The 14,554-nt window shown below is 33.5% G+C and overlaps 1 protein-coding gene across 4 annotated transcripts in view; it reads left to right on the plus strand.

Moving 5' to 3' along the window:
* EXOC1 (exocyst complex component 1) overlaps positions 1 to 14,554 on the plus strand; it is a 66,003-nt gene that overhangs the window by 15,494 nt on the left and 35,955 nt on the right. For 2 of the 4 annotated variants that reach the window (XM_081303352.1, XM_081303353.1), the window contains 5 exons: positions 1,281 to 1,508; positions 1,710 to 1,842; positions 2,433 to 2,542; positions 3,422 to 3,475; positions 8,807 to 8,956. In XM_081303352.1, the coding sequence (XP_081159478.1) occupies positions 1,281 to 1,508; positions 1,710 to 1,842; positions 2,433 to 2,542; positions 3,422 to 3,475; positions 8,807 to 8,956 (675 nt within the window). The remainder of the gene's footprint in view (positions 1 to 1,280; positions 1,509 to 1,709; positions 1,843 to 2,432; positions 2,543 to 3,421; positions 3,476 to 8,806; positions 8,957 to 14,554) is intronic. The other 2 variants (XM_081303354.1, XM_081303355.1) reach the window with 1 other exon arrangement.

Raw genomic sequence — 14,554 nt, forward strand, 5'->3', positions numbered from 1 at the left:
TAGGAAATCTGATCATGGGCTTGTCCACTAAAATGTTTTAAAATAGAACCTTTTATAAGCACCATTTTTTGAGTTTGTAATCTAAATGCAAAGCACCACATATGTCAGAATAAAACAAATCATGTGGGGGTTCTTTGTTTTGTTTTATTTTTAAGAAAAATTACACCATTAAGAAATTTCTGAGGGAATAAGAACTATTTTAAAGACTTAAAAAGTTTGAATTCTTTATACATGAAAGGTATAGAAATCGTGGGATCTAACTCAGATCCAGAGAAATAACCAAACAGTCTAAGTTTACTAGTTTGCAAAACTGACTGGAAGCAAAACCTAGAAGAGATTTCAAGATATTAAAGTGGAATTGGTCCTAGGATGAATCAAACCATGGCTCTGAAAGACATCAGTGTGTTCTGAGCCACACTGACTGTGGTTGTACTTGTGGGGCTGTACTTACAGTTGAATTATTGTGAACAGTATATAAAATAAAATGTATGAAATCATAGCATTGACTATATGATTTTTCTTTTATTTCCTTGTCCAGGTTTTTCATCATACCATGTTACTTGCCTTACTATGGTTTAGTGATTTATATTTTCTAATTTTTATTGGATATATGTTCTAAGTCATATTAGCAGCTTAATTTTAAATTTGGCAGCTTCCTTACTTTATAGAATTTAGAATCAATAGGCAGAACATTTAGAAAACAGTGATAAGGGGATAGTGGTTTTATAACTGCTTTGCTTGATGGAATATAGTTGCAAGAGAAAAGAAAAAAAAATGATAGGAGGAGCTAGCTTTTTTCCATATACTCTTCCATATCCTGTGAGGACTAGTCATCCTGCAGCTATAAGTTAGTTCCCCATATCCTTCAAAGACTGGTGTGACATTACGCCCCTCTCATCTAAGATATTATTTAGGTGATTTTGGTCTTATTTAGGGCTGTACATAGATCTTAAGAAGTATAGAACATTTCTGTAGCTGGTGAAAGAAATGTTAAAGATGACATATCATAATGGCATTACATTTACAGAAAAGAGGATGTGCCTTTACTGATGACACAAACTCTTCCTGTTCACTCTCTGGAAATACAGAATATAGAGGCATGATGTCAGGTATACCTACATGGACTGTTTGTATAAAAAGTAAAACATAAAGTGATAAACTAAACTAGGGTAGATATATAGCAATTTTTGTTATTCTACTTTCAAAAAGATTTAACAATATTATATATCTTTTATACATTTGAGTAACATGAACTTTTACTTTTGTCTTTTACTTTGTAGGCCAACATCCAGTCCATCATGGCCTCTGAGAAACAAGTTAACATCCTAATGAAGTTGCTAGATGAAGCTCTAAAGGAAGTGGATCAGATTGAATTGAAACTGAGCAGTTACGAGGAAATGCTCCAAAGTGTAAAAGAACAAATGGATCAGATCTCTGAAAGCAATCACCTAATTCATCTTAGTAACACTAATAATGTGAAACTCCTATTAGAGATAGAGTTCCTTGTGGTAGGTGTTGTTATAAATTACCAATAAAAATAAAAACAAAGACTAGTGACAGTATCTAAAATCCATCTATAAACATTTTCTAATTTCCTTATAATAGCAGGATTTAAAAGAATTCCAAAGACCTAGTAATAGGATTGAGTAGCATCTTGCCTATAAATTTCCTAAAATTATGTGTAAGGGGTATGTTTGCATGTATTTCAGAACCATATGGACTTGGCCAAAGGTCATATAAAGGCTCTTCAGGAAGGGGATCTTGCTTCTTCCAGAGGCATTGAGGCCTGCACCAATGCTGCTGATGCCCTTCTGCAATGTATGAATGTAGCTCTTCGACCAGGTTTGTTCGCTAGAGATGATAAAATCTGACTAAGAATTGAGTCTAAGATGGTAGCTTCATATAAAGATTTTGACAAGAAATTACATAGGCAAATAGTTCAGGCTTACATATTAGCTATTCAGACAAGTTTCACTTATGTCCTCAGATATTTCTATTGACCATAGGAGCTTTTTCATTTCAATTCCTTCTTATTGACTGCCATTGATGCTAGTTAACATCATGATCTTTCTTTAGTACAACACAACATAGATGCTTTGATTATACCAGAGAACATAAAATTTTTCTAGGCTCTTCTTCTAAAACTTGAATATCCATCAGAGTCACCTAGAGGGCTCGTTAAGACAGATGGACAGGCCCCACTCCCAGATTCAGTAGATCTGGGCTGAAGTCCTAGAAACCACATTTGAAGCAGGACCACTGTGCTATGCTGTTTTTAATCCTACTTACCTTTTATAGAGCAAATAAATAAGCTAGTAAAACTTTGGATTCTTCAAAACTTAAATGTGACTACTGTTAGAAATGTTTTCATTAAACTGAGGAAATACTTTTGACCTTATTGAATCAGTCAAGAAATGCTATTCTGATTTTAGGCCATGACATGCTTCTGGCAGTCAAACAGCAGCAGCAGCATTTCAGTGATTTACGAGAGTATTTTGCCCGAAGACTGGCCAGTCACCTCAACAATGTTTTTGTTCAACAGGTAATTTTAATTTATTATTAAAATTGGCATGTTTCTATAGTTTACTTATATTACCTTAAACTTAAATTCCCACAAAAAAATTTTTTTGATGTGTTCAGTTGATGTTATAGTATATTCCTTTGTACATTTATTTGATTTTTGAAATATGTACATATTTTCTCACAGAGATACTTTGGGCTTCAGTTGCCCCTTTTACATAAATTATCTGGTTCCTTTCAGCTGGAGCTCTCTGATTCTAGAAATCAGATAAATAACTATGTTTATTAATTGCATATACCAATTAGGCATTCTTTCTTATAAAAATTTAAAGTTGTTATGTGTTGACTATTGGACCTGTTTTATTTTTAAGTGTTTTGAGATGAGGAACACAACTTGATTTAGTATTTTAACTGTTTCTTCATAGGTTCTATAGTACACATATTTAAAAAAAAAAAAAAAAAAGACTGTCTCAAATGTAAATTTCAGTTGATTTAATCTTCATATAAATGATAGGCTTGTTATATGAAAAGGGATGTTATAATTAATGATATGGCAATGATATATTGATAATATTAAAAGTACCTTAAAGGGGTTTGAATAAAAGCCATTTTAATATCTGGTGTAATAAAGTAGATGATTTTTTTTTTGTCTCTTATTCCTTTTACTTTGTTAGGGTTATTAAGTGGAAAAAGTTAGAAGGTAACCTTACTCATTGAGAAATGCCATCTGGGGCTAAGGTTATAGCTCAGTGGTAGAGTACTTGCCTAACATGCATAAGGTCCTGGAGTCTATACTCAGCTCCAGAAAAGAAAGACTGTTTGAAATCATTAGATTTTGACTTTTTTTCCACTTTGCAATATTCTAAAACAATTGTCTTTACTATATTTTATTTCCAATTAGTTTACTCAGGCCCTCCTTCAACTCTATAACAGGTCCTACTTTCTTTCGGTTCTTGTGAGTACATCAAATTTGGCTCAAGCTTCTCTGATTTTTTTATTTTTATAAATATATGAAGTTTACTAAACTTAGCATCTTTGTAGCTTATAACTTACCTTACTGATTTAAGCTACCCATTAACTATATTTGTAAGTTTTTAAATGTTATATAGCAGAGTTTATTTTGGCCAAAAAAAAGCATTTAATCTGTTCTGCTTCCCTATCTTCTTGTTATTCTTTCACCCACTCACTACCTCCTTCATTTACATAGTAGTTATTTGTCAGATGGTTGAGATGCATACCAAACACTGTCTTGGGATAGACGAAAGACTCATCCTACTATCCTCGTGTAGCTCACAGTCTCAGGAAAGGAAGCAGGAAGGATAGATTCTGTAATGGTGGTGCTGAGAGCATACAGAGGATCACCTAACCAAGCATAGAAGGGGAAATCAGAGCAGACTCCCTCAACATTTCATTTGACCTGAAAAGTGTCAGGAAGAAAATAAACTTAAAGGCCACATAGGAAATACTAATTCACATGTTTCTTATTATTCCAGTAGCATCTATTTTCATGATTCCTTAGTTTTTAAAAATGATAATATTGTCAATGATGTTATTCATGTTTGTAGATGATACCAAAAATACATCTATAGTCAACAAACTATAATCCTTTTTACATCCTTAACTATTTGTTATAACATGCATTTATTTGTGATTTTGCTTCTTTGCCTTGTAAACTAATAGCTTTGTTTATATTGAATGCTTTCTATTTCTGAAAATCTAATATGTATTGTTATATGTAAGTGTTGCATGTTAAATACCAGAATGTTGCAACAACCTGGGATGTGCAAGGTGGAAGGTGGAAGAGGATGTCTCAAGTGCAAGAGATTTTTCTATTCATTGAATTCAGCGTACCAGGTCACCTAGCAAGTTTTTGATGATATGTGAATTTTTATTCCTGATTGGGGGACAAACTAGCTGTGAAAACTTGATTAACATATTATGGTATATCTCTTTGTCAATCACCAAAATTTCATTGTAAGTCTATTATGTACTCGCTGCTACTCACGTGTCAGAAGAAGTAATTGCTCCTGCCCTCAAGATACTTATAAGAAATTAAGACTGATGTACATAAGGCTAGAACTGTGGGTTGTAAGTGCTAAAGAGGCTTAATCAAAAGTGAAGTTTATGGAGGATTTAAGGAGTTCAGTATGGAATCACAGATAAGGTAAGAATTGAACAGAATCCATGCAATGGATTCATAGTAAATGTATAATTATAATATTTATAAATATAAATATACAGAAGAATCCAGTGGAAATAATCTATTGATCACAACAGTAATGTCAGGGCTTTAGTTCCTGGTCTTTTTAAAATTCATAATTCAGTAAAATTAAATAAAATTTAGGGACTAGCCAAGTCACCAGTTTTTTATTTTATTTAGTAAAGATCTTTAAAAAAATAAATTACTGCCACCTACTTTGACTCACCTTATTTTTAAAATGACATTTTGGCACCAAAAGAATAGAAAGAACTTAATTTCAGACTTTAAAATTTAACACATTTGGGCTGGGGTTGTGGCTCAGCAGTAGAATGCTTACCTAGCATGTTTGAGGCCCTGGGCTCGATCCTCAGCACCATATGAAAATAAATAAGTAAAATAAAGGTATTGTGTTAAAAAAAAATTTTTTTACACATTTACCAACTCATTCATGTCATCTTATTTTTTTCTTATTTCTTTAGGCTAATAAAAACATCTTGCATTTGGGAATCACTGATCCAGAGCATGCTGTTTGTGATACAGCTTTCCTATTAATACTCTCACAAAACTACACTCTAATGAAACTCGAAAGGCATCTTTATGTCATATTCACTTCCTACTATGAGTAATGTTTTCAACGGATATCTAGCTTCTTTAACATGTTTTAAATATTATGAACTCAGCTTCCATTAAAATTACAGACTCTTACCCATAATTGTTATGCATACTAGAGATCTGAGTATTTAGAAAGGTGAATTAGACCAGTTACAGAAATTATTTTTCTAAAAGCCGGCAGTGAAATTAAGGCTAATGAAATTCAGGAGAATATGTCTTTTTGAAAATCCTTGGGATGGATTTTGAAAGATTTGAAAGCATAACTGTTCTACTCCCACTCACACACATACATGCTTGGTTTTCAGAGACCTTATGATTCTATATCTTTGCCTTTAGCAACATGATGAGACTGATTATGCAGATACCTTAGAGGAAATGAAAGTTAACTAAAATACACTGAACTAAAAGAACAACCAATAAAAAAATTGATGTTGTAATTTTTTGCTATTTACTTAAGTTTAAAATTTTTTCTTTCAATGTCTATTTATTGAAACTTTTTTTTTTTTAGAAAAATGTGTAATAGGGATGGGGATATAGCTCAGTTGATAAAGTGCTTGCCTCGTGTGTTATAGATGTGTTATAGATCACCAATATTCAATCAGATTTCATAAAAATTGTTTTATCAAGCACATATTTTTCCTTTCTTTTTTGGGGGGAGACCAGGGATTGAACTCAGAGGCACTTGACCCCTGAGCCACATCCCCAGCCCTATTTTGTATTTGTTTTGAGACAGGGTCTCTCACTGAGTTGCTTAGTGCCTTGCCATTGCTGAGGCTGGCTTTGAACTTGTGATCTTCCTGTCTTAGCTTCCCAATACGCTGGGATTACAGCTATGTGCCACCACACCCAGCTGTTCATTAAGCACATTTTTCAAAACAACCAACTGATGATCTTAGGTTCAAAGCTTAGAAAGAATTATGATTGAACTGCTCAGAAGGCTGAAGCAGAATCATCACAAGTTCAAGTCAGCATGGGCAACTTAGTAAAACCCTATATCAAAATTTTTAAAAATAAAAAAGACTGGGGATGTAGCTCAGTAGTACAGCACCCCTAGGTTCAATCCCCAGAAATGAAGGAAGGAAGAAAATAAAAATAAACAGGTCAAACAAACAAAAAAAAGTTCCCAAATCTTGAAAATTTACTCAAAATTTGATTTGAATTTATCATTCAATAGGAAGTAAATACAGCAAAGTGCGTAAGAGTACAGTCAATAGAGCCAGACTTCCTGGGTTCCAAATCATGACACCACTACCTCACAGCTAAGTGAGTCTGGAACAAGTTAAGCTCTTTGTGCTGCTTTCATTGTCTTATGTTAGTGATGGTTATAAGTATTTCTGTCTCATAGGTATTATAAGGATGCATATGTTTATTATGTTCAACACTTAGAATGGTGCTTGGCTATAGTATCGTGTTCAATGACAAATTTTAGTAATATGTATACTACTGAAAATTTATAATTCACAGAGTTTTTATTAAAATGTATGGCTTAGATTAGTTTTAAAATATGATATGTAAAAGAGTTTTAGCATTTTTTAATAAGGATAGGGCAATGGGGGTAGCTCAGTAGTAGAACTCTTGCCTACCATACATAAGGCCCTTGGTCTAATCACCAGAATTGCAAAACATAAAATCAAATGGAAATAGAAAAATAAATGGGAAGAAAAATACATTGCAAGATTTTCATATAGATAACCTAGCAAGGTAGTGGGCAATCAATAAATTATTACTAATTTATTATTAGTTATAGTAAGAAAATTTAAAGAATGTCTTTAACTTTGTAAATATACAAAAAATAAAATTATTTACACATCAGAGTTTTACATGTGTAGTTTCTATATGTTATGATTTATTTTTTTATTTTCCATAGTTATTTTGGAACTATCCTCTTTTTGTGAACACTAGTCTATTTAAGTAGTAATGATTTGAAGGCAATTATATTCATATTAGAAGTGAATTTTTCAGATGATCATAATGTGAAAATACTGAGAAAACTTGGAATAATAATATATGTGAAAGAGCTTTGTAAACTGTAAAATCCTTTTCAGATGTTAATTAATTCTTCTATTTACAGGAAAGAAAATTATGACTCCAACTAGTATAATTTAATGTTAATAGATTGAATAAACAGTTGTAGAAGAACATTAATGATCCTTGAGTCACTAAGAAAAATTCTGTAGAATCTTGATCATCCTTTTGAATTAGCTATTAAAAAACTTTCCTGTAGGGTTAGAGTTGTAGATCAGTGGAGAGCACTTGCTTGACATGTGTGAGGCACTGGGTTTGATTCTCAGGACCACATATAAATAAATTACTTAAATAAAGGTTCATTAACAACTAAATATATTTAAAAAAAAAACTTTTCTGTAAAACAATGTTTATACTGACCTTGTTTGGCAACTATAGAGATAAAAGTATAGTTTAATGATAATACCTGAATATTATTTATTAATTTTGTTTATTGTTATCTTTTACTTCACAGAAAAGATGTAGGTGTTCAAATATTCCAAATTTAGAGAATTATGCCATTTTCAACCCTATAGCTCTTAGACATAAGTGATCTGTTGGAAGATGTTATTATTTTAACCATCCAGAAAAGAATATCCATACAGGTTTATTTTTCCTTATGCAAACCTTTTGGAATCAGTTTTTAGAATTTTTCAGATTTTGTAAAAAGTGATATGGTAACATACTGTATATTATGTTGTATAACCATTCCATCAAGCATATAATTCTGTAGTCAAAAAATATGAATGGCCACTTTAAATACTATAACTAATCCTATGTTAATTCAGGTCAAGTTTTATCATCAAAATATTTTTTCTCAACATACTTAAACTGAATTTTGGATTTTAGAATTACAGAAAGGGATTGTAGATGTATATAATATACCTTATATATAACATCTTTGAAAACTGTGAACTTCTGTTGCCCTTTTCAATTGATTCATCCAGTTTTGTGATGCTTTTCTGCCATGTTATTAAGAATTATATAATTCTGCATCTTATTTGTTTTTATCTATTGTTTTAAATATTATGGACTCTAATGGGAATGATATAAGTGTGGACAGTTCAGGGTTTTTTGTTTGTTTGCTTGTTTGTTTTTTTACTTTTTTGTCCAACTTCCCTACTTGGTGATTTACTTAATGCAGTCTATATGAAGAAGTTAATTTGCTTAGTAAACATACAGTGTGAGAGAGACAGCTTGATTAAAATTAATTCATTCTCAACTTCTTTAAAAAATGGAATGAATGGTTTGTTTGTCAGTAACATTTTTGCATGTTTATCATTATTTTATGTTGGTGATGTTCAGTTGTAGAACACAGGATGATAAAAGTACACTAGTAAGTACTTGGTTTCTGTTTTTCTGTGATCTATTTGTTTTACTTGGCCACATTTGGTCATTATTCAGAATTTTCAATTTTAAAAATGTTTCTTTGAACTGTCACTGATGTTTATTTTTATTTGTTCATGCCAGGGTCATGATCAGAGTTCAACTCTTGCTCAGCACTCTATTGAACTGACTTTACCCAATCATCATCCATTTCATAGAGACTTGCTTCGATATGCCAAGCTGATGGAGTGGCTAAAGAGTACAGATTATGGAAAATATGAGGGACTAACAAAGGTACGAATTTTATGTCAGTTACTCACTGAGTATACAATGTAATTTTTTAGAATCAAAATGTTATATGTTTACTTCCCCAAGTTTGAAATACTAAAGTATGTTCTTAGCAAAGAAGAAAATAGCCAGGCACATAGTCACACACCTGTAATCTCAGCAGCTTGGGAGACTGAGACAGGAGGATTATGAGTTCAAAGCCAGGCGTAGCAACTTAGCAAGGCACTTAGCAACTCAGTAAGACCCTGTCTGTAAATAAAATATTTAAGAAGTGCTGAGATGTGGCTCAATCCCTGGGTTCAATACCTGATACCAAAAAAAAAAAAAAAAGCAGAAAATAATTGAATTGTTGAGTGCTCATTAACCAGGGATAGCAGTAATTTTATTTACTTGGATAAAGAAGAGCTCCTTTTCAAACTTTATTATAAAATAGTAGTAAGGCACACGGTAGCCTAAAGCATCATTCAGTTTAGTTAAATGCTGTAATTTAATTTCTTCATGAAAGAAATAAACTCCTTTCTGTTTTTTTTTTTTATTGGTTGTTCAAAACATTACAAAGCTCTTGACATATCATATTTCATACATAGGCATCAACTGAGTTATGAACTCCCAATTTTACCCCAAGCACAGGTTGCAGAATCATATCAGTTACACATCCACATTTTTACATAATGCCATACTAGTAACTTTTGTATTCTGCTACCTTTCCTATCCTCTACTATCCCCCCTCCCCTCCCCTCCTATCTTCTCTCTCTACCCCATCTACTGTAATTCATTTCTCTCCTTGTTTATTTTCCTATTCCCCTCACAACCTCTTATATGTAATTTTGTATAACAATGAGGGTCTCCCTCCATTTCCATGCAATTCCCCTTTTCTCTCCCTTTCCCTCCCACTTCATGTCTCTGCTTAATGTTAATCTTTTCTTCCTGCTCTTCCTCCCTGCTCTGTTCTTAGTTGCTCTCATTATATCAAAGAAGACATTTGGTATTTGTTTTTTAGGGATTGGCTAGCTTCACTAAGCATAATCTGCTCTAGTGCCATACATTTCCCTGCGAATTCCATGATTTTGTCATTTTTTAGTGCTGCGTAATACTCCATGGTGTATAGATGCCACATTTTTTAATCCATTCATCCATTGAAGGGCATCTGGGTTGGTTCCACAGTCTTGCTATTGTGAATTGTGCTGCTATGAACATTGATGTGGCAGTATCCCTGTAGTACGCTCTTTTAAGGTCTTCAGGGAATAGTCCGAGAAGGGCAATAGCTGGGTCAAATGGTGGTTCCATTCCCAGCTTTCCCAGGAATCTCCATACTGCTTTCCAAAGTGGCCGAACCAATTTGCAGTCCCACCAGCAATGTACAAGAGTACCCTTTTCCCCACATCCTCTCCAGCACTTGTTGTTGTTTGACTTCATAATGGCTGCCAATCTTACTGGAGTAAGATGGTATCTTAGGGTGGTTTTGATTTGCATTTCTCTGACTGCTAGAGATGGTGAGCATTTTTTCATGTACTTGTTGATTGATTGTATGTCCTCCTCTGAGAAGTGTCTGTTTAGGTCCTTGGCCCATTTGTTGATTGGGTTATTTGTTATCTTGTTGTCTAATTTTTTGAGTTCTTTGTATACTCTGGATATTAGGGCTCTATCTGAAGTGTGAGGAGTAAAAGTTTGTTCCCATGATGTAGGCTCCCTATTTACCTCTCTTATTGTTTCTCTTGCTGTGAAAAAACTTTTTAGTTTAAGTAAGTCCCATTTGTTGATTCTTGTTATTAACTCTTGTGCTATGGGTGTCCTATTAAGGAATTTGGAGCCCGACCCTACAATCTGTAGATCGGAGCCAACTTTTTCTTCTATCAGATGCAGAGTCTCTGATTTGATATCAAGGTCCTTGATCCATTTTGAGTTAACTTTTGTGCATGGTGAGAGGAGAGGATTCAGTTTCAATTTGTTGCATATGGATTTCCAGTTTTCCCAACACCATTTGTTGAAGATGCTATCCTTCCTCCATTGCATGCTTTTAGCCCCTTTATCAAATATAAGATAGTTGTAACTTTGTGGATTAGTCTCTGTGTCCTCTGTTCTGTACCATTGGTCCACCCGCCTGTTTTGGTACCAGTACCATGCTGTTTTTGTTACTATTGCTCTGTAATATACTTTGAAATCTGGTATCGCTATACCGCCTGATTCACACTTCCTGCTTAGTATTGCTTTTGCTATTCTGGGTCTTTTATTTTTCCATATGAATTTCACGATTGCTTTATCTATTTCTACAAGAAATGCCATTGGGATTTTGATTGGCATTGAATTAAACCTATAGAGAACTTTTGGTAATATCGCCATTTTGATGATGTTGGTTCTGCCTATCCATGAACAGGGTATATTTTTCCATCTTCTAAGATCTTCTACTTCTCTCTTTAGGGTTCTGTAGTTTTCATTGTATAAATCTTTCACCTCTTTTCTTAGGTTGATTCCCAAGTATTTTATTTTTTTTGAGGATATTGTGAATGGAGTGTTTTTCCTCATTTCCGTTTCAGAAGTTTTGTTGCTGATATACAGAAATGCCTTTGATTTATGCGTGTTGATTTTATATCCTGCCACTTTGCTGAATTCATTTATTAGTTCTAGTAGTTTTTTTGTAGACCCTTTGGGTCTTCTAGGTATAGAATCATGTCATCCGCAAATAGTGATAATTTAAGTTCTTCTTTTCCAATTTTTATGCCTTTAATTTCTTTTGTCTGTCTAATTGCTCTGGCCAGTGTTTCGAGAACTATATTGAATAGAAGTGGTGATAGAGGGCATCCCTGTCTTGTTCCGGATTTTAGAGGGAATGCCTTCAATTTTTCTCCATTTAGAATGATGCTAGCCTGAGGCTTAGCATAGATAGCTTTTACAATGTTGAGGTAAGTTCCTGTTATCCCTAGTTTTTCTAATGTTTTGAACATAAAGGGATACTGTACTTTGTCGAATGCTTTTTCTGCGTCTATTGAGATGATCATATGGGTCTTATATTTAAGTCTATTGATATGGTGAATAACATTTATTGATTTCCGTATATTGAACCATCCTTGCATCCCAGGGATGAATCCTACTTGATCATGGTGCACAATTTTTTTGATGTGCCTTTGTATCCGATTCACCAGAATTTTATTGAGGATTTTTGCATCTAGGTTCATCAGAGATATTGGTCTGTAGTTTTCTTTCTTTGAGGTGTCTTTGTCTGGTTTCGGAATCAGGGTTATGTTGGCCTCCTAGAATGAATTTGGAAGGTCTCCCTCTTTTTCTGTTTCCTGAAATAACTTGAAAAGTATTGGTATTAATTCTTCTTTAAAGGTTTTGTAAAACTCCGCTGTATACCCATCCGGTCCTGGGCTTTTCTTGGTTGGTAGTCTTTTGATTGCTTCTTCTATTTCTTCCATTGATATTGGTCTGTTCAAATTGTGTGTATCCTCCTGACTCAGTCTGGGCAAATCATATGACTTAAGAAATTTATCGATGTCTTCACTATCTTCTATTTTATTGGAATATACGTTTTCAAAATAATTTCTAATTGTCTTCTGTATTTCTGTAGCATCTGTTGTGATATTGCCTTTTTCATCCCGTATGTTAGTAATTTGAGTTCTCTCTCTTCTTCTCTTCGTTAGCATGGCTAAGGGTCTGTCAATCTTATTTTTTCGAAGAACCAACTTTTAGTTTTGTTAATTTTTTCAATAGTTTCTTTTGTTTCAATTTCGTTGATTTCTGCTCTGATTTTAATTATTTCTTGCCTTCTGCTGCATTTGCTGTTGTTTTGTTCTTCCTTTTCTAGGGCTTTGAGATGAAGTGTGAGCTCATTTATTTGTTGGTTTTTCCTTTTTTTGATGATGAATTTCCAGGTGATGAATTTCCCTCTTAAAACTGCTTTCATTGTGTCCCATAGATTCCAATATGTTGTGTCTGTATTTTCATTTATCTCTAAGAATTTTTTGATTTCCTCCTTTATGTCTTCTTAACCCCTTGATCATTCAGTAACATTGTTCATTTTCCATGTGATATAGGATTTTCCCTTCCTTCTTTTATCATTGATTTCCAGTTTCATTCCACTATGATCAGATAAAATGCATGGTATTATCTCCACCCCTTTATATTTACTGAGGGTTGCCCTATGGCATAATATATGGTCTGTTTTTGAGAAGGATCCATGTGCTGCTGAGAAAAAGGTGTATCCACTTGAAGATGGTTGATATATTCTATATATGTCAGTTAAGTCTAGGTTATTTATTAATTGTGATAATGAGTTCTATAGTTTCTTTATTCAACTTTTGTTTGGAGGATCTGTCCAATGGTGAGAGAGGTGTGTTGAAGTCACCCATAATTATTGTGTTGTGGTCTATTTGATTCTTGAACTTGAGGAGAATTTGTTTTATGAATGTCGCAGCACCATTATTTGGTGCATAAATATTGATAATTGTTATATCTTGTTGGAGAATGGTTCCTTTTAACAGTATATAATGTCCTTCCTTATCCCTTTGGATTAACTTAGTCTTGAAGTCAATTTTATTCGATATAAGGATGGCCACCCCTGCTTGCTTGCGAGGACCGAGTACATGGTATATTTTATCCCAACCTTTCACCTTCAGCCTGTGTACGTCTTTTCCAGTCAGATGTGTCTCCTGGAGGCAGCATATTGTTGGATTTGTTTTTTTAATCCATGTTAACAGCCTATGTCGCTTTATTGGAGAGTTTAAACCATTAACGTTTAGAGTTACTATTGATGTATGTTTTGTACTTCCAGCCATGTTTGATTATTTATCTCTTTTTTTTTTTAAATTTAGTTTGTTTCTCCATGCTTAGCTTTCCCCCCACCATCTATCTTTACTGAGGTACTTCCCACTGTTGGCTTTGGTTATTGTTTTTCATTTCTTCCTCGTGTAGTGTTTTGCTCAAGATGCTTTGCAATGCTGGTTTTCTGGCTACAAATTCTTTTAGCTTTTTTTTATCATGAAAGATTTTTATTTCGTTGTTGTACCTGAAGCTTAATTTTGCTAGTTACAGTATTCTTGGTTGGAATCAATTGTCTTTCAGTGTTTGAAATACATTGTTCCAGGATCTTCTCGCTTTCAGCGTCTATGATGAAAACTCCGTTGTTAACCTTATTGGTTTACCCCTGAATGTAATCTGCCTCCTTTCTCTTGTAGATTTTAATATTTTCTCTTTGTGCTGTATATTGGATATCTTCATAACAATGTGTCTTGGCGTTGGTCTATTGTGATTTTGTATGCTTGGTGTCCTGTATGCATCTACAATTTGTATATCTGTTTCCTTTTTTCTTTCTGGAAAGTTTTCTGTAATTATTTCATTTAGCAGGTTACTCATTCCCTTTGTTTGAATCTCTGTCCCTTCCTGTATCCCAATGACTCTTAAATTTGGTTTTTTTATGTTATCACATATCTCTTGGATGTTTCTCTCGTGATTTTTAACCAGCCTATCTGAGTTGGCTAGACTCTTTTCAAGATGATATATTTTGTCTTCATTATCTGACGTTCTGGCTTCTACTTACTCCACTCTATTAGTGATACTCTCATTTGCGTTTTTAATTTGGTTTATAATTTCCTTCATTTCTAAGAT

Source organism: Spermophilus citellus, assembly GCF_964194105.1.
Source record: "Spermophilus citellus genome assembly, chromosome: 8".
Lineage (NCBI taxonomy): Eukaryota > Metazoa > Chordata > Mammalia > Rodentia > Sciuridae > Spermophilus > Spermophilus citellus.